This window comes from Morone saxatilis, unplaced genomic scaffold (assembly GCF_004916995.1).
Source record: "Morone saxatilis isolate NCDOM2014 unplaced genomic scaffold, NCSU_SB_2.0 Contig10, whole genome shotgun sequence".
Lineage (NCBI taxonomy): Eukaryota > Metazoa > Chordata > Actinopteri > Moronidae > Morone > Morone saxatilis.
Window position 1 is genome coordinate 6583771 of NW_023339652.1, and position 21247 is coordinate 6605017.

Genomic DNA, 21247 nt, shown 5'->3' on the forward strand with positions numbered 1-21247 from the left:
GTCTGCTTCTATGGAGGCTACCATGTTAAACTGCTATGTTTGTATAGAATCCCAGAATGGACAAACTAAACATTGGCTCTAGGCTTTTGTGTCTTTTGCAAGTTTTGGGGGCCACCGTAGTTTCTCCTATACACTTGGAGCAGGAGGGTGAGGCGAGAAGGTTGTAATCTGCAACTACACTGCTAGATGCCACTAAATCCTAGACACTGGTTCTTTCAAAATAAATAAAACCTGATGTCTTTAATCTTATGAATTATATATATATATATAATATATATATATATATATATATTATATATATTGTTTCATTAGAAATTGGTGAACAAATGTACAAAGTGAGCAAAAATCTGATTATTATGAGCACTGATCATTAGACACTGTACAACCTGCTTCCAGAGGCAGGAGTCTCAACTACATGTCTCAAGGGAGTTCCATTTCTTTTTTCTTTAACCTAAATATTCCCATTACAGTCTTTTAAATGACTGAGGGATTATAAATCACTGGTGGCTCAGAGGCCAGAAATGGTCCTTGTGCAAATATTTTTTTTTACCTCAGTCCACAAAACCCACCAATATAAGTTAGAGGCTGCAGATGTAGCTCGAAGTGAATAAATCTACCCAAAGTTTGCTTTTTAAGCTTTATTTAAACCCCCCACTTAACTGTTGTGACTGACCATGGGACCTGTATGCGATGTGATTGTCTCACCATAACAAAAAGTCTATTATCGAATGTGCTGGCCAATGTGGATTTTGCATGTTCTCCCTGTGTCAGTGTGATTTCCTTAGGGAGCGCCGGTTTCCTCCCACAAACCATAGACACGGTAGACTGGAGACTCTAAATTGAATGCGTTGTCTGTCTATTTGTATATATAGATGCATATGTGTCCTGTAAATGTACAGTACATCTTGTTATGGACTGTACCCTGACTCTTAGCCAATACATGCTGGGAATGGCTCCAGCCCCCGAATCCTTCACAGGATAAAGGAATATGGGAAATAGATGGGAACAAGTACTGTATGTCACCGAGTGGTAATATAATTGTTGTTATATTAATGCCTCAATGGGACTGAATTGTTAAGAAACTTCAGTTTTCATTGCAACATTTGCATCCATAACAGGACACTGTCATTGATTTAATTAAAGCCAAAAAAGTAGCTAAGACACACCTATTCTATAAAATTTATATCCTGAGCGAATGAACTTGATGAATGGCTCCCATGTTACAATTTGTTTGGTCATGTTGGATAATAATCTGACCCATATTTACTCTTTGACAGGAGTACAGTCTCCATTGTGTCTTATAACATCTGTTTGTGACTTATGCCAGATGCCAAAAAAAACACCACTTTGTTAAAAGAAACCGGATAAAGTGTGTGATAAAATTGAAAATTATTGGTGACTTTTAAAGGTGCCCATGAAGTTGAAATACGCCGCAGTCATTAGCTGAGCAGACACATTATGAATTATCTATTGAAATGTGTTAAGAAATGTATTGTATTGATGTTGTTTGGGTCCTTATATAGCTAAACATTAATATGCATGATATATCCCATGGAAATAGCACATTTTCGAAACATTTGAATATCTCTGATTGGGTCAACCAAGGTGACCTTATTTGACATTTTAAGCTTTTATCAAGGTTTTCTATCATTAATATGTTGCTGAAGCACTTTCACCTAATGTGTGTGCATATTGATGAAAGTGTCTCACCTGTTTTTCAGTAAACTTTACCTGTGCCTCCTCTTGACCTTGTTCGCCAGGAAGCCACTGCCCACTTTATATTTAGTTGTATTTAGTTATTGCAGCGCTATCCAGTGACTGGGAGTACAAATCTCCATGACATTATTGATGATAATGCAAGTTTTGATTATTACACCCATCAAAAACAGCTACTTTTTCCATTAGTATTTTTATTTTGTTCAGGACACCTTAGCTGGAGCCCCTGCTCCGGGAAAAAAAGAGGAACACCTTTGTAGCTGATATATTAAGTCTGAGCTATGGTAAGTGCTTGTGCCTTTAAGCAATGAGAGGTTTTTATACAGCATTTATATACAGCGTCTATACATACAACATTCACACCAACATGGTTGCAGTGGGCATGCCAGTCCACATGCACCCTCCAATTTATCTTGACTCTTAAAAAAGGAAATAAGAAAACATGGAGAGAAATACATACACGCATTAACAAGAGATTCCAGAAAGCATCAGGTTCAAGTTGAAAGGAAAAAAAAAATAAGAGCATGCATATAAATCTTTGGGAATGGCTTCTGTTTAAAACATATATGGTTTATTCTACATTTTTTTTAGAAGCTATTTTCACCTTATTTATTTGTGGAACAACATACACTAGGAGAGGAACAACTGATGAAATGTGATGAAGAAAAAGTGTAACAACACCCAGAACTAAATCAACACTTGAAGTAAGCACAAGAAATCACAATGTAATAGAAGTCACGGTTGCTTTTATCTCTACTTGAATTGAGTACAATACAAATAGAAACTCAGAGTTCTTTCAAGGAGTGCAGCGTGGCAATGTTACACTCTGAATGCTATTCCTAGTACACAGGTAATATCTAGTACATTCTAGTATACCAGTTGTTAAAGGTATTGTAAAACACAAGTTAACCCCTTGCTGCCTGCTCTACAGGCCAGCTCTCTTATAATTCATACAATGGCTAAAGTTCGAGAAAGTTTACCAAACTGGGATTTATAACATTTTCCACTGAGTGAGATTTCAAATCTTTTTGGTTAGGGATCATCTCTGAATTTCAATTTGTCCACCGAATGAATTGCTCATATTATGCAAAATGATATGTTACAGCATGTATGTGAAAACATATTTGAAATGTTAATGCTGGCTTAACTGCTTCTATGAATGTGCTGTGTGTGAGAGCATCCCCATAGTATGCTGGTGTTTGCTGTAAGCTGTGTGTACTACTGTCGCACCAACCTTGAAGCTAAATAATGAATATGATATGTTATATTTGAGGTCCATGTCCACTAAAGTTTTGAAATGAGTGCGTGGATTAATGACATCATTTTCTGTGGGGAGGCAGTGTTGGTAGGGGTCAGTGTTGTGGGGCTGTGGTCAAACACGCACGCTTACAAAACTTTCACACACTCATTTACAAACACACACTTCCACGAAGAGGTGCACGGGACGCTCTACTTCTTCCTGTAGTTGCCGAGCTGGATGGCGGAGCGGTCGAAGACACAGCGGAAGGTGATTGGCTGAACTTCCCAGTAAGGAACAGGGTTGCTGAACAGACTGATGCCAGAGTACATGGCCTTCTTGCTGTTGAGGCCAGGAGGACAGAAGTCCCCTGTTCCCACAGCAGAAATCTTGTTGGCATGGAGGTAGACCACCTAGAGAAGGGATTTAAATAATGACAACCTTCGGTCACTGAGTGGGATGTGCATGGCAACAATTTAGTTTTTCCAAAATAAACCAGATAAAGATGATAATAGTAAGTCACCAAATGAATAATAACAGCTCAAGAAAGCCAAATTGTTTTTTTCTCTTCCTCTGTTTAAATAAAAACTGTGGGAAGAAGACTTCCTACATGATCATGCTCCAAAATAACAGAGTTGATGCGGCTGGATGCTTGAGAACAAGCACAGCTTTAGATGCATATAAAAAACAGAAGCACATGAAAAGCGTATATGAACATAAGAGTGGCTAAACACAATCATGCAGCTAAGCACTGTGTTTTAAGCACAGTGGCCTTTGTCATGCAGAACTGAGGGGGATGGGAAGGATCCTAGAAATAAGAACAAAAGAAGGGGAAGTGCCACAAAGTCACTAGGAAAGACAACATAACGTTAATTACAGAATCTGAAGACGCTAAATCCAAAAACATAAAACTATACAAAGTCATTATGAATTACAACTGCCATCATATACAATGGAACAATGTGAAGGACAAAAGACAAAGAACAAAAAGAGCTAAAAATATATATATAAAAAAAGAATGATCACAAAAATGTTATAAACTTAGCACCTCATTAAGTCCCTATTGGTATGTACTTCCTAAAATAAAAATCTAACTGAGTAAATGCTGTCAGTAGAACCATGTGTCAGTCTCTTATAGGACCTTCTACTACTATAACTGTTATTAAATGTCATCTCCTAAACTCACCTGCAGTTTTGTATTTTGTATTCGTTTGTTAATATACAGAAACATCCCAAAAAGTAATGGTTGTTATGTTCGAATATTCCCATATTCATATTTGAACCCAATGTCTTTAGGTATATCCTGTTATTACTAATGCAGTGTCCCAATTTGCACTGGAAGAAACCTCTGTTTAGCACAAACTGTGCAGAACAGCTCTCCAAACTCTGGTTCATTTCTTCCCATAGTTTGGTGTGTTATGGCTGCTGAGGACAATACCATTAAAACAACAACACAAAACAACAGCTAAAAAATGGTTGACAGGTGTAAAGTGCTGCGGTTCATTAGAAATGAGGGAATTACCTCAAAAAGGTTTATGGGGATGGGATTGATACAGCAGTTACTCAGGCTTGAGAAGCTTAATGAAATGATAAAATAAACTAAAGTTAAAGGGCCAAGAATGAGGTCTGTTTACACTCCCCCCTGCTGCTTAAATCTGTAACATTATAGTATGACAGGCTACCAACACTTTACTCAATAAACAAACTAAATGAAACCATGTGACGTTTGTTATGGAAGCCTTAGATGACTTGTAATTGGGCAGTGTGAACCTAAACAGACTAAATGCAAAAATGCTACAAAGTAAACTTTTCCAGTATGGTTTAGATCAGAGAAAATGAACTGTGTGTGTGTGATCACACTGTAAGAAAATGAGAAACATAACTATGATGATCAAGCAGAGTTAATTTGCTGGAACTAAATGATTGCAAAAACAATATTGCTGTGATCATGTTGTGTATTCAAACCTGGATTAATAGCACTGCGATGTACAGATATTGTATAATGTTAATCAAAGCAGTATGTACCTGGATGTACTTGTGGTCGGACAGGCCAGGAGGAACACTTGTCAGAGCGTTGTTGTCAAGGTGCAGCTCTCGCAGGTGGGGGACATTACTCAGTGTGCCATTTTCCACAGAGCTGATCTCATTGTAGCTCAGACCCAGCCTGCAGGAAAAATGAGCAAGTAGATGAGATGGGTGTTCAAATGTGTAGAAGAAAAAGGAACATGAGATCACAAACTGCACGAGTGGAGAAACCAAGATAGTGACATCAACGTTTGCCTCAGGCTGCCAAAATTATCATTAGCTAATAATGTAGTAGAAAAAAAATTTGCTGAGGAAATAATGATACAGAAAATAATCTACACTTTTCATTGGGACCATTTCTTTTCCAGTCTATTTCTTAATTATGAGTGAATGGAAAGTAAAAATCACCCCTCAGATTCCCTCCAACACACTCTATTCATGCTGCATCAAAGCCTTCTTTGTTATAGTTTGGTATGCACACTTGGCACAATCTGAGCAGTGATCTTATAAACACAGTGTTATCAAATTTTATGAGCAAACCAGTTATTTTGATTATCCAAAAACTACTGTTTAGGTCTTAGGTTTTGTTATACAGTAAATAACACCAGAACTAGTGTTTCAAGTAAAGATACAAGTAGAACCAGAGAATGAAAACACAAGACACAACGAAAAACTGAGATAACATAAATAGAATGACAAATATGGGAAATAGTATGTTTCCAAATGGGAGTTTTAAAGCCAGACTTAGTAAATTTGATAAAAGATGAAATGTTAGCAAACATTGCCAAATTTAAGATAGATAGCGATGACCTGACATTATTCAGTCAATTTGATGTCTTGACTACTTTTGCTACGTGTTAGCACGATAGAGATACATATTTAAATGGTTATAACAAAAGTACAAGAGGCAAACACACTGTATTTAAGATAATCTAAGGAAATTAAGTAAAATTCTACGCACAATTACATTGTAATTGGCATTTGTGGCCCCAATGGCTGCTGTTTAGTCATAATTATAGTCTTGCTTTAAATCTTAAAAAGAAATGGTTTAACAAGAATCATAATTCATATTACTTGGCCAGGTTCTTCAGGCCCTGGAGGTTGGCAGCTGTAACCTTGGTGATCTTGTTTCCATCCAGGTGGAGCTCAGAGAGAGAGCTGGGCAGACCTGACAAACCACAAGACGAGGATTACCACAATGAACAAAGTGATAGCTTAAGTGACATCTGCCTTAGAAGCTTAGTTTTGAATTTCTATGCAGTACAGTGCGTGTGTTTTTTCACACTGAGCCCATTGTTTTACTGCAGACTTAAATCAAAGCATTACAGAAGAGGAATGTTTTTGGCTGAGGCTGACTGGATAAAGCTAGGATTAAATCAAATTCCCATTATTTAGGAATGATTTGTGGAAATAAATATTAGAGCTTTACCTTTGGGGATTTCGGTAATGTTAGTGTCTGCAATGCGAATGTAAGAGACCCTTTTCAGGTCAGCAAAAGCACCGGCATCGATTCCTGCACTCTTCAAAGGATTGGACCCGAGCTCTGAAAAAAGAAAGAAAAGAAAAAACTATTAAGAGCACAGAGAGAAAGAAGAGAAAGAAAGGGACAGAAAAGAGCAGTAATGGATCACGTCTATGAAGTTAAATCCTCTCCTGGTGTGTTACGGGAACATAGAGCTGAGTCATGAGTAAACAAAGTATTTGGCAAGAGAATAGCTTGTGTTTGCAACGCAGCCTTTATCCACGCCAGATTCCCTGATTTGTCACAGATCATAATTCTCATATCACTGCATTTTAAGTGACTGAATCGTCACTTTGAGCTTTAGTTGAGCAATGACAGAATGACACTTTTTAATTTGTGGAACAGGAAGTTTTACAAGTCAGAGATGATTTGTCAAAGTGACAAGTAGAGCAAAAGGAGGAGAAGGACGATAAAGGACAAATAATCTTTGATGCTTTTGTGATAAAAAAAACATAGGCTGTGTAATCATGCATTAACAGGCTACCACAGTCTGTGGCTGTCTCATCACTTCCAGACTGGGACATGCAAATCTTGTCTCAACAGTAACATCCAGTAAACTTTCCCTCTACTCTTTACAAACTAAAAATCAATCAAATGTAACATTCCCACGCAAGTACCTACTTGAGAAATAAATAAAATGTTTACATCCTCCTCAGTGAAAAGCCACAGCTTGTTACAACTGTACACCAGACATCCAAGGCAGTGAATCCATTGTATACCTTGGAACTCAACTGCTCCATGTACAGCATATACAGTAGTTACATATTTCAATAAACTCTCAACTTCTCAACATTCCCAAATTTTTGCAGCTGTTTGATCAACATTGAACAAAGGCTAAAAAGGATCTATGACCATTTATGGGAAGAGCTATAACAGCACTCAGATAAGGTATAAATGCAGCAAGTACTGCATGTAGCCTCAGCTGTAGTGTCATTCACCATATGCTATTGCCGACAACAACCTTATGGAGAAACATCTTAAGCTTATTTGTCATCTATTTTTCAACAGAAGGTTACATCCTCAGATATGTATCTTCCACTGTCATACCTCCAAATAAATATCTGCGATTTTAACAAATCAGAATAAATTTTCATTTTCATACCCATGACGATGACATGGGACATGCCCTGGAAGGAGGCCTTTTTGATCTTGGTGATCTCGTTCTCGTGGATGCGCAGCTCCTGCAGGCTCTTGGGCATGTTGGCAGGCATGTCCTTGAGCATGTTCTTAGACAAGTAGAGACGCTGCAGCTTGGTCAGAGGGCTGAGGGCCTTAGCGTGAATGACAGTGATTTTGTTGTTCACGAGGATCAGAGCCTATAAGGAAGAATACCAGGGAGATGAGATACTAGTGTTAAATATGACCTTTTATTTTTGCTGCATGGTGTAGTGGAGCTTTTACCACTATCCCCACAACCCTTTGGGGTAGTGAACACAATGCCGTAGTTTTTTTCAGATCCAGTCAGTTCTTGTTTAAATCCACATCAGTGTTTAAATTCCCATTGTTATGGAATTTGAACTTTATTTGAAATGTTACACCTTGGTAGCTTTCAGTGTTTTCTCTTCCACTAAGAAACATTCCCTGCTACAAATGCACCATGGGATTGTAAAAGAAATCTGTACTTTCCAGATCAGATTTTACAAAAACAAGACATTGCTCAGCAGCTGTTAGATACTCCCACTTAGTGCCTGTGCTGTTGAGACAGAGGGCCAAAAGTCCACTCTGGAGTTATCCCTATTGCATTTTTAAGAAATCGTATTCCTGTTGTTTCACTCTCATGTAAGCTGACACAAGGCAATGTGAGTTATGTGGTCCATTCCCGTAAGAGGCCAGTTACATTATAGTGGAAACAGCTCTGGCCATCAGACAGAAGTATTTATTGCACAAGTTTAAGGAGTTTGAAGGCGTGAGGGTGTAAGGCCTACGGGTGAATAGTTTCCATGCACCTGGTGACTGGGGGAGTGGTGGTGGTAAAGATAGGAGAAAAAGAGCTATATGGAGGAGGATGAAGAGAGTTTTGGGATGGGAGGTAAAAAGGAGTCAATATTTTCGAATGAGTAAATACTTTAAGGAATTAATCAGGAACGACCATTTAATTAATGAAACATTTAGAAACAAGATGTTTCCTCGGGGGATCATCAAGGGTTCATGTTGAAGAAGGTTTAGAGTTAGTGCTACATAGACAGGAAGCTCTACATATTCAATTAAAATGTCTCTTACATGTAGGCCTTTGAGGTTCTTGAAGTCATTCTCCTTGATCTCAGTGATCTTGTTGTTCTGCAGGTCCAGCAGGGTGGTGTCGCCTGGGATGTCCTCAGGGACTGCCTTCAGACCTGATGGGGAATTTTTATGAGAAATTGTTTAATTAGACATAAGGTATGAAGGTAAGAAGCATATGCAATAGGTCTGTCAGAATGATGGATGACGGAAAACTGCGTTTGAGGTGAGGCGATGACAGCCAAGGTTCTGGTGGCAAGAAGTTAACCACGCTCTGACCTCAACAGGAAATAGATACAAAATGGTTACCTTCTTGTCTCCATGACCATGGTTCAAGATCTACTGTATGTTAAAGGCCCTGGACATGTATTTTCTCAAACATCTACTGCTGAATGAGGTATCACAATTGAGCTTATGGCCCACTGATGACTGAGCACTGACTGCTATCGTCTAAAATGCGTCATTTTGGGCGTTTTTTGACAGCGAAATATGAAATATTGCAGGTAGTAATGGAACAAAAAGGATCAGCCTTGGTGAGGTGTTAGATGAAGAGCTGCAGGCGACAGGCTTCACACCTCCAACTCCTCTGTGACGTAACTGACTCATCCAAAGACCAATTACTGCCTGACTTCTTTTTTTAAATGACAATAGTTTGCTTTGCTGTCGCCAGAATTCTGGGACCTTAAACCGCTGTTGCTGCCAATAATTACAGGTGCTGCCAAGTTACGTTTCTTTAGGCAATGAACTAAAAATTCTGGACATAGTTTTGGGGAATTTACTTGTCGTATCTGTGTTTGTGGTAGTGGGTAGGGCTTAGTTGGAAAAAGGTAATGTCACATATTTCTGTACACCAATCAGCAACAACTAAACCAAACTATGATGACAGTTATTTGGTTTGTTTGTTTATTTTGCTGGCACTGTCTGTCAAATCTGATCCCATCAAACCACACCCACACAGTCAGGTTATCTAAGTTTTAAATTCTTAAAGGGCTATGAGGATAGGATAAATAAAGTTTTCAGGTGCTTTAATACCTTAAGAACTGATGAATGGACTACACACATAAAGAGAGAGAGTCAAACCTGGATGAGCAGGGAAGAGTAACCGAGTTTACAGTATAATAAAGTCTGCTTTGTCAACATAGCATGCTACATAAAGTCTCAATGATAGGGACTTAGAGCAGGATGGGTTTTATAATGACATTCCAATGGGACCAAATAACTATTTGATGTGCTCTGAGGCACACATGGTGGAAATGGACCTTAAAACAAATTTCCTTTGGAGTAAGTAAGCGACTGCATACCTGGACACTGAGCTCAAGCTAAATTGTTTTGCTTGGACTTTATCGTGGCACGTCATGGCTGATGTGACACAGAAAATGGCATCTGTAGTGAAAGACTGTTTGGTTGAGTGGACTGTTTAAAAAAAAAATTGAGTGGAGGCAGCTGGGAGTTATATGCACTTCTGCATCCGTGGTAACACAAAAAAATACATTTAGAATGGACGGTTTACATTTCAGAGGAAGAGGCATAGGATAAACTGTTTAACAAAGAAGCTTACACTCTGTATCTCCAGTCTGCATATGAATGTCTGGACCCATTTTGTCCTAAAAGTTTGTGACGACTTCTGTTCAGCTCACCCAAACATTACTTTCAGCTAGGTTTGCTTTTCTGTCAGCTTTTCCAACTCGGCAGTGGATGACCCACAAACCATCACAGCTGTTTGTGGTCACCGCCATCATTACAGCACCACAGTGTATACCTCTATACTTGCACACACATTGTTTTTCATTGTTAGTCTCTAAAAGTCAGACTCTCTTTCCCAGCCGTTGCTGCTTCTGTTTTCTTGTCAGCACCCAATTTTTATGGAAATACAAAACTAAATAGATGGAATACCCTTTCAAGAGACTTTTTCTAAAGGTCTTGCAGTCTGTTAAAGATATCAAGATGTGTCCTATATCAATATGTAAGGCTAGTTGTATATAAATGACCTGAATGTCATGTTTCAGTCAGCGTCTCACATTTCTGCTGATAGCCACTTGGCAAGAAAAGAACAAGAAAAGTGGGACTTTAGGTCTCGCCCACACTATTACAGTTACTATTAATCACTCCATTTTAAAGCAGAGTGATTGGGATATCAAGCATATGATTGCTTTGGACTGGACTAGACTCATGTTCAGCAATTCCAAGCATTAATGGTAGTGTTTATGTAAAGTCATCTCCTTGTCTGGTGCTGTGGCCGAGCGAGTCATGGCTGCCTGATTGCCTCATGGGATTGAGCAAGTTTGGAGTTTTTGGTATAGGCCATTCGGGAAGTGTGGGTAGATATGATGTGCCAGCCAACTACACGCCTTACACAATCACTACTTATAAAAGATAAATATTTAATAAGAGAATCTGCTGATTGTGCCATTAGATAAATATTAATATGTGTAACCAAGAACAAAGGGCTATTTTGTCAGTCTATATTTGCCAACGCTGTTAGAAAGAGGTTTTGCTTATCCATAATTACAACTCATTTGTACCCTAGGCTAAATCTTCTCTCCTCAATGTTTTAGCTGTCATCCTGCCAGCTGCAAACTCACAGACAAAAATCCCCAAAAGGGTGCTTTAGGATGGTGAGCAGGCAGACTCTTCTGTCTTGTCCAGGCCTGTGTGTGTGTCCAAATATATACATATAAGTTTTAATCCTGTGTGTGTGTGTCTAAATGTGTGAGTGTTTATGTGCATGCCAGCAGGTCTGGGGAACAGATGGGGGCTCAGGGCCAACATTGCTAATGCAGGAGTTGAGAATTCAGCCACGGAGCTGTGTCTTCGGGGGAAAGTGCTGCTGCTTACTGGGGCCCTGGTTAGAGGACTGATGTAATGGAACCGGCCTTTTCCTGAACATCACTCTCTCCAACTGTCTGTTGCTCTGACTGTTGAGCCACCTGCCTATCTGGGGTGCCTCTCTGTCTGCAAGCTCTGCTTACATTCAACACTTTTTGTAATTTTTGTCCTGAATCTATAAATGCTCTTTTACAGTATTTCACCATCTCAACCCTATCCCTCTTAAGTGGTTATGAGCTGGTTATGTCTGTCCACTCCTCTTTTTATTTTATCCTCCCAGTTTGTCCATCTGTCTCACTCCCTCCCTCATCTGTCTCCTTGAAGCTCGTGCCCCTTGCTTTCCAAACTAAAGCCGTGCCAAAAAACGATCAAACCCAACTGCGCAGTGAAGCACTTTTATATATTATACAAGAATAAATGAGGTCAGGAACTTCTCTACGACAAAGCTTGTGAGATGACTCAAGCTCTTGTATACGCTATACATCAGATTAGACAAACAGAGAGGATAAACTGCAAGCAACAAAGATGACAACTAAGTAAATTGTTGTGACTGTGCTGAATTAAAAAGCCGACTGAGTAATTATAGTCTTTCAACCTTGGTGAGTAAGCTTTACATTGAGAAACAAATTTTGTAACATTTGAACTTGTTAAAACTGGGATTTGTTCAGGACTTTCCAATTCCCAGGCTAACCTTCAATCTCCCCCACTGTTTAAAAAACAGTTTACCCAGAAGAGCAAATAATGTAATTGTTACAGGAAGTGAAGTATGGCTCACAGCATCTGTGAGCATTTAGGATATCGACACTGGTGTCATGTTCTCCGGAGGACTTTGCAATAATGCAGAACATAACATACCCCCTGATTGAACCTGTGGGTTTGGGTGGACAGTGGAGACGCTTATGAAGTCTGTGATTTTTTCGGCTCTTAAAAAAACAGTACTGTCACTCAGCACAATAAAAGTACAATAAAACTACTGCAGACACCCATCTGACTTCAGCATCTGATCCATCGAAATGAGCTCATTTGTTTGGAATCCAGGCGAGAACACCAAATGGAGGAGTGGACAAAGAAAATGGATGTGAACAAGAGACTTGTTACCCCTAGTCTGAACATTAGAAGTCACATTGAAATATTTTTAAGGGTTATTGGCTACATGTAGCATCATTGCAAATGATAAAAAATAACTGGTTTTGTTGTAGTTGTATTTCTTCAAAATGTTAAGGGTTTTTTTTACTTTTTTTTCTGCAATTTTACAGGCAAAATTGCCCAGGTTCCGGTCATAATATAATCAGGTAAAATCATAATAGAAAAAATATTGCAATAATACAATATGCAACAATATAATACAGGACAGGATACTGCCACCTGTCCCCTTGAATGCTGAAAACAATACAACTATGAAATTAAATCTGGTAACACAAAGAATAAATGGGGTTTAAGCTTTTTTTTGGCTTTGTTTTGAGTAATTACACCTTTGCCTCAGAGTCGGTGTAGTTAATGATTCATTAATACTTAATGATTCACATTTTATTATAGGTATCAAAAATAACCATGGATGAACCATCAGTAGGAGGTGTCTTGTCTTACCAAGGTCAGAGCACTGGATCACACGCAGGTGGCACTGGCATCTGAAGGGGCACTTGGGTCCTTCAGGCATGAGAGGCGTGAATCTAATTGTCGGTTCTTCAGGCAGACCTGATCCTGCCTCATCCATCATGAAGTCTAGGAAGCCAGACTGGCGGAAGGGCAGAGCCCAGCAGGCAGTGACCAGGAGCAGAGAGAGACAGGCTGACCTCATGGTGCTGCTAGCAGGGAGCCTGGAGGATGAGTGGACACAGTTCAAAGGTTTGGGTGGATACAAGTTCAAAATAGTCTGTCTATGATTAGTTTTGAAACTACCATATTCTGTTTAACTGTTTAAGATTCCCTATAATATTCAGAAGGAGAGAAAGCAAAGAGAAGAGAGAAAATAGACTTTCACTGTGGCAGTGAATCAAAAGGAGGAGGAAGGACGCAGTGTGAGAAAAACAGAAGAAGAGACGATTGAAGACCTGAGAGGCAGAGGGCAAAGGTGAGAAGTGAAGGGCTGGAGGGTTTAACACTGGGGTGTAACAATTTAGTGTGGTTAGTCAAATAAGCTATTTAACTAGTCAGTTTCAGGCAAAAGGTGAAAGGTGATAGAGCAGGGGTTAGTGCAAGCCTAAATGAGAAAATTACACTATATTACTGTCAGAAGGGATAAGCCATAGGGCTACTAATGTTTATGTTACAAAGGAGTAAAGCACAAACACAAAGTATCCAAAAGTAGTGATTCCTACACAAAAAAAAGGCAAATATATACTACTGTCATGGTATTTATCCATTACTTTTAGTTATATCACAATTCATACATTCTTAGTAAACCAAACTCCCCATGCACTGCCAACAACAGTCAGGTGCTAGTAGGCTGCAGGACCATGAAGTAAAAAATCTGAATTAACCACCGAACACTGTAAGGACTTTACTGTGGTTTATTTAAGAGCAACCAACACGTTTTGCCTGTAGCTTCCTCAGGTTGGCTCATAATTTCCTAGCTATTTTAACAAGGTATATATTAAGATACTGGATATATCTTCTAATTAAATTGTATTATTTTTCAAATCAGTTGAGCTACTTTACAATCGTTCAAAGTATGTCTGTTTGGGAATCAGTGTCTGTGTTTTGCTGTTTGTACCATAAAAAGCACCAATGTAATTTGCTTTTACAGCAAAGAAAGAAACAACATTGGCTGCTGCATAAGCAACATCTGAATTAGCTGTTACAGTACACAGGGGATGCATTATGGGAAATTTCATGACTGCCACTGGGCCACTGTACTACATTCAAAAGTAATGAATTACAGTCATCATTTGTTTCCCATTAAATTACTTTATCATCAGTGTGTGCCAAAAAAATACAATGGAGGAGCACATATCTACTGTACTAGTGGAGTTACTGGGAGAATCCTGCAGCCTTATGCAGTCGTCTATTTCTAAACACAACCACAACCCATTTGATATACACATATTCTCTCAGCGTGGAGATCCACAAAACTCCCTGACCTTTTACACAGCAGCGCACACACTCATTCTCGTATGCATGCAGAGTCTTAAAGACCCAGCAATCTGCTTGTCATGCGTATAGCCAAAAGTTGCTCCTTCCCTCTTGGTGCCACAATAATTGAAGGGCGGATTTGAGCCGCAGCTGCTAACAAATGATTTGGGAGCAGCTGGTCTGTAGCGGACCTTGACCTGAACATCATGACCAGGATGATGAAACTGACCCAAAACCATTAGCTGGCCAGAGCTGAAGTGACTCTGGGCAGGTTCATATCGCCTGTGCGCATGTGTATGATGCTTATGTGCTGTATCTTTTTTTGTACTTTCTGTTATTTGAGTGCATCATTCCATTTTTGTAGGTGTGAATAAAGTAATCGTTTGTGTTTGTAAGTGTATTAAAGCAAGTGCACAAGTTGTGTTGTTGTGTATGTGTAGCTTTATATGCTATATTTGTAAAAGCAATAAATTGATAGGTTTTAGTCTTTCAGTGATTTCCAACAGTGTGTTTCTTTGAGAATAAGAGAGAAAGCAAGAGAAAGAGATGTGCTGATGTAGTGTAAATCCAGATTAGGGTTACGTCAGGTCACAGGGATCACAGCTCAGAGGGACTCTCAACACAAGCAGTAATTATAGCAGTCCCTGTCCACAAAACAGCCACCACTTTGACACACTGTAAGGCTTCAGACCAGTGGTTACAGTGCTCACATACAGTATGACCAAACTTGAAGGCTTGAAATCACTTCCATTCAGAAGGGAATTGTGTTGGATGGGATAGCTCTCCCTCTTAATGTTTCTTTTTTACTCTTGTTCTGTTGCTATGTAGCAAAAAAACCTGAAAAACACTCAAAAGATTGATTTCATAAGTCTGCACTTAGAGCCTGGAATTGTGTCACACAGTGTTTAATGTTTAGATGCAGTTTTCCATGCAAAACTTTTGCCATTTTGTCTCACTTGGAAACATGTAGTATGTACTCCAGTGGGAGGCGTTGAAACAAAGGTCTGAACATACAGTAGATCCAGAGGACAAGTTGTTCCATTCTTCTTGACAGACTAAGACAGACTGAGTAATCTTGGCTGTGTCAGGCTCTCTTATCTTAGCGCAACTGAAAGCTCAATCCAACGAAAACCCTGTCTGCAGACTTGGCTGCAGCATTATGCCGTCATTTTGGATTTAGGGTATAAAGCACTCCTGGGTCAAATAGTGCTTGTAGATGCCTTTGATGGTTTGTTTTATCCGGCTTTGATTCCAGATGGGTTGGGCTTGTCTCGTAGTATGAAACATTATTTGAAAGTCACTTTATCATAGAGGTACTGGTGTTGTGAACTCCTCACATCTGGTACTTCTTGCAGGCTGGAGCATTCAGAATTATCTACAAAGCCTGTAACAGCTCTGGAAGGAACAGCAATGCACACAGAGGTTTCACTGCTGATTAGTGAACCTTATCTCCCTGCTTTGACCCATGGCCACAAGCACATAAACAGATATACATACATATGTGCACTGGTGCAGGATTTCAGACAGCCCTCCATGTGTCCTGCCATCAATCCATCAACCTTTGCCCATAAACGGTTCAGCAGCTTTTAATGTGAACCAGACAGACAAAAAGATGAAGAAGAGAGAATTATCTTAAACTAAGCTCTATGAGCATTTAATGGCTTTAGCATTACTGTAAAGACAAGAATTACTGCTACTTTGTGAGTCATAATCAGGCCTATGAGTTGTTGATGATGAGACTAAAACAAGATTTTGAAATAAAACCAGGAAAAAAGAATTTAAAGATTTCAGAGATTATTGTTTGGGATATTTACTAAAACTTTGTGACCACAGTTGCAGAATAAACTACTATAAGTGAATATTATTAAAATAGGGAATTTGGGATTTGGAGATGGAGGTACATTGTGGTGATTTATTGCTATGTGTCAACATTACAGTGCTGAAATAATGGAGACATGTTCAACCAAGATCTGTTTGTGAGCATGAAGGCCACTTTAAGTAGAGACTAAGGAATTATGGTAAAATACATTTTTCGTTTTAAAGTTGTTATTCAAGGCTTTTGCCATCTCCCTCAGCTGTGCTGACCCTTCGATGTCGGTGCATGAGACAACCTGTTGTGCCTGAGGCGTTGGGTCTTTCCCTGCAGGATGGCCTGCTCCAAAAAGATGCCCCCACTTTCAAACAGACACACATCTGAAGAATCTACTGAACACATGACACAGACTCCTTGTGTGTGTGCATGCTAAACCCAGAGGGCTGCACACATGTTGAAACATGACCTGATGGTAGAGTTTGCATGGTGATGCTGTAGAGTCTACATCATATATCAGCATTTGCTATCCCTTAAAGAAGATGTAACTTCTGCCCCCTGTCATTTAGCTTCATGTAGGAGTCCTGGTGATCACTCTAATATATTTGTGTTTGCATCTCCACCTGTTTCTAATCATTATCACAGACAGACAATGTCCAGCCTATTACTTTTACATTTTAAATCGGATAAAAATGATTCTCTCAAAGTTCTTTTCACAATGTATCAGTTCAGTGTGAATTCATTTTGGGGAACACGGCCAGTATAACGTTGTGCCACGGCTGTATGCCAGCTTACAAGATGAAAATGGGACAGGCTTTATTCACAAGAAGTGGACTGACACTAATCAGTGCAAATGTGGCAAGAATTGATACACAATCAAGTTTCCTGAAAGAAAGACTGTCACTGTAAAAACCCTCAAACAAATGCAAAATGTTCTTACAAGGACAACAAAACTGGTCAAGGCGAACACACTGGAAGAGGTTGCATATCATGAAGTTATCCATTTTTATTTTTCACCTAACACTGAATAAAGCAAAGTTGGGCTTTATGGTGACTTTGAATTGGAAAGAGCTTTGGATGGTCAACTGCCGGTTGAAATACTGCACATGGAGCTATGGTAGCTATAGAAAAGATGCATCAAAAAGTAAAAAGCACAAGCAGCTGTGAGAAAGTTTAGTCTGTATTTTCAAAAGATTTACAATCTACCACATCCCAGAAAAGGACATGTGGTAAATGATACACTACCCATCTTTATCTTCTTCTTTAATGTCTCTAAAACCTGCGATTCATCATCCCATGTCTGACCAAAAAAAAAAAGGGGTGGAGGTTGACATTTCCTGTGGCGACGGCATCCTTGTCAATTCTCCTGTGTCCCTCTTTTGTCTCATCTCTCTGTTCCCTCCCTCCACTCTCCCCCAAGTCTGGCCCCAGCATTACTAATGATTCCCAGACAGGAAGCAGAGCTCGCATGAGGGAGTAAAGTAATTTTCCCTCCTTTGCTTTGTCACTTTCTCCTCTTTGTCACTGCCTTTCATTGAAACTTTCAAGCTTAGAAAATCAATGAGATACCCTGCAGAATGATTACCATATTATCCAAACTCAACAAACCTCTGCAGCATGAAAGGAAAAGACTTGAATATTAAGCACCATAGTTTCTTGATTTTAGCAAACAAATCATGTTGCAATGAAGGACACAATATAAAGCAGGCACCAACTACCATCCCACCCTCCACTCCTGTCCGTTACCTCCCCCCTCCCTTCTAACTCTACACAGGCCTGCGTCTGCCTCTGCAGAGCGTCTGTCAGCAATGAATCACTGGAAGGTATTTACAAGGCCACAGGACGTTTAAAACACGTGTGGCCCTTTTAACCCATCAGCAAATGAATGTGACCTCCCCTCCCACGTGGTTACATAAACACATAGGCTCAGACACATGAGCATGATCAATAATAATGCTAAAACTCAAAGAACAAAAAATGAGTGAGCTCTTCCCTTGGCAGTGCTGTGAGGAGTCGGTGGTCGTCAACAAATTTCTGATATATCAGGGGATTTTGTGAGTGAGAACATGTGTATCTGAAAATATGCAAAGACACGGCCAACAAATAATTTCAGAGCCAAAACGTTCTTGTAAGGAGTTAGGCCAAATCAGTCTTGTCTGGAAAATAGGCGTCCATGCTCCCATGTATGTCTGCATGAGAGGTTTTTGGCTTTAATTGTATTGGATAAATGCCCAAGACACTCTTTTGACCACTACAATCAATAAACTTTCTTTATCCAGAAAAAGGAAATAAGTGTCAGAGCCATTACTATTATTGAGAGATCATTTTAGGGTCTCTAAAGCATGCCTGTTGTCTGGAGCCATAGCATGAGAAAGCCAGCGAGCGGTTAAACCACATTTCAGCTGTTCCATGAGAAGAGCTGTCGGCCTGCCATCAACCTCAGTCCCATTATCAACAGTCTGCACAGACGTGGACGAACTGCCCAACCTTCTCTCCCTTTCTTCTCTTTCCATCTCCTCCTCCCTTCTTGTGCTCTTTCCTTCCTTCCCCAGCTTCTCTCCCATAGCTTATGGTATTTTCTTTCTCTGTCTGACCCTTAAAACTTTGGCGAGAAAGACTCACATGTGGAACTTTCTGGTATTCCAAGGAGCAAATGGGGGGAAAAAGCCTTCATGGCTGATGTCCATTCAATTCCATTGTTCTTTTGTGCTTTTTGACCCAGAGAGTTGAAGTCCAGATGGAAAAATGCAGCCCCTGAGTGCATATCTGGGCCTTGTCTCCTCCAAACCTTCCGTTCACTCATTCTTGGTTCAAATGTTAAACATCTGCTCAGCTCAACTCAAAAGTATGAACTGGTAAAGTACTTTTATTGCTCTAAGTGTATTTTAGTGTGTATGCCTCTTTTAACCTCTATTCTTCTATTTAAGTCCCACTTTTCATTCTATTTTGTTCTTCTAAGTTTTCCCTTGTTTAGTTTCACTCTGGTTCTTTCAATGCAATTCAGGGCAGCTGAGGCTTATTAGGTTTTTTCCCTGCTGGCAAAAAGGATGTAATGAGTTAGCTGAGAGTTGTGTGGTGGCTTGCCGGGAAGCCTTCAGACCTCTCTTTGATAGAGGAAGCTGTACCATTACGGGATTAATGGCACTGTGCGTTGCCAGGTACAGCTTTTTTTCATCTCCTCTTCAAAGCCTCTCACTTTGAGTTGCCCCTAGGAATTTGGGTCCTGTTCTGCTCCTGTGAAAACACAGCAGCAAACGCCACAGTGGGCAGAGAAGGTTCATTTTGAGAAGAAACAGGGCCGCAGAGTCAGACAGATAAGAGATTGGGGTTAAAACAGTCTGGTTGCAGTCTCAAATGAACTGTTGAAATGGAAAGTGTGAGAGGCAGCAGACACAACTTTTCCAAGTCAAAGAAATAATGGGCCAAATCAACACAAAGAAATCCTGATTGTTGTTTCAGCTTTTCCTTCCTCATTTGCTAGGAGACTGCACAAACACCACAGGGAAAGAAAAAAGAGAGAAAAAGAGAAGAACTGAACAAAGAGGGAAAAGAAACAAATTAAGGCAACAAATCATGAACTTTTCCACTGACGTTAGCAAATGATGACAACAATAAGATGCAAACAACTTAAGTAGAAAGAAGAAAATGAACTATTTCTGCCTTTCCCCTTACTCAATCTCTTGTCACTTTGCCATGTATGAAACTAACACACTCTCAAAACTAGCTTGAGGAATGCTCTTCCAACACCAAAAAAATCAACAAACAAGTGTCCAAACACAGAAAGTAACACATTTAAAAAACTGCAAGCTTAATTTGTACATTAATAAACTGCTGAAAATATCTAAAGGCACTCAGTGGTGGACACTTTGGAGATTCACAAAGGGCCAGATGAATAAGTCTTTTGGCAGAGGAGTGAGGTACCAGCATCAACTGCACTACCACACCCCCTTCCCTAGCCGCTGGTCTTTTCACTGAGCTGTATGCAGATTGGACTGGAAATGATTAAGGTCTCTCATCACAAAGCCAAGAGAGCTGTGGGAACAAGACCTGGCAACATATCCTGAATATACACACATGAAAATATGAAGATGTGTATAAAACATACTCAAATCCAGTTGAACAGAATGACACACGTGCTCAAATGTAACTGCAAAAACAAACAAAAAAACAAGCAGAAATCTTATCTTTATGAAATAACATCATCAGCAAATAATGGAAATTTCAAATCATCAAAAATAGAGTTTGTGAGGCTTCCATTTATGCAAAAAGTTACAATCAAGAATAAAACCAAGCCATTCTCTCAAGACTATTCTCTATCTCTTTAAACATTGGTGAAACCTAACTCCTTATTCTCAACCTCAGCCATAATCACCCATACTTTTCTTTCCTCTCAAAGTTAAAAGATTAACCTACCTGTTCTTAGTAGAAGCAAGGCAAAGAGAGTAGAGATGAGCTTGACTCCCAAAAATCCAGTCGAGTGGGGGGATGAGACTGTGAAGTGGCTGCGAGGGCCTATGGGGTAATTGGACTCAGAGCGTGCGTAGCCAAGATCAAGCAGGTGTGCTCTGTCACAACAAGGGGAGGAGAGAGAGAGGGCGAGAGAGGAAGAGAGACAGAGGAGAGAGAGGGGAGAGAGATAGAAGGAGGGAGGGGTCCGACCGCCGAGCTCCTCTCAGGGCCGAAACAATTGGTGGAGAACTTGCCCCGCTCTCGCTGCGTGCTCCAAAAACAGCTGGAAATGGAGAAGGGAGGAAGAAAAAAAAAGGAGAGAGAAAGAGAGAGAGAGCACAGAAAGGGAGACAGGGAGAGGGAGCAAAGAGAG

General features: G+C 39.8%; 1 protein-coding gene across 2 annotated transcripts; it reads right to left on the bottom strand.

The window, feature by feature from the left end:
- Positions 1–1890: 1890 nt before the first annotated feature.
- dcn (decorin) lies at positions 1891–21199 on the bottom strand. 2 transcript variants are annotated; one of them, XM_035679117.1, is made up of 8 exons: positions 20839–21199; positions 13131–13360; positions 8721–8833; positions 7603–7816; positions 6408–6521; positions 6053–6146; positions 4979–5117; positions 3166–3366 (listed from the first exon to the last, which is right to left on the bottom strand). In XM_035679117.1, exons 2-8 carry the CDS (start codon positions 13339–13341, stop codon positions 3166–3168), a joined length of 1086 nt encoding a protein of 361 aa, XP_035535010.1. In that variant the 5' UTR covers positions 13342–13360; positions 20839–21199. The 2 variants fall into 2 exon arrangements, with proteins under 2 accessions (XP_035535018.1, XP_035535010.1); XM_035679125.1 differs by lacking the exon at positions 20839–21199 and having other exon boundaries at positions 1891–3366; positions 13131–13341.
- Positions 21200–21247: the final 48 nt, after the last annotated feature.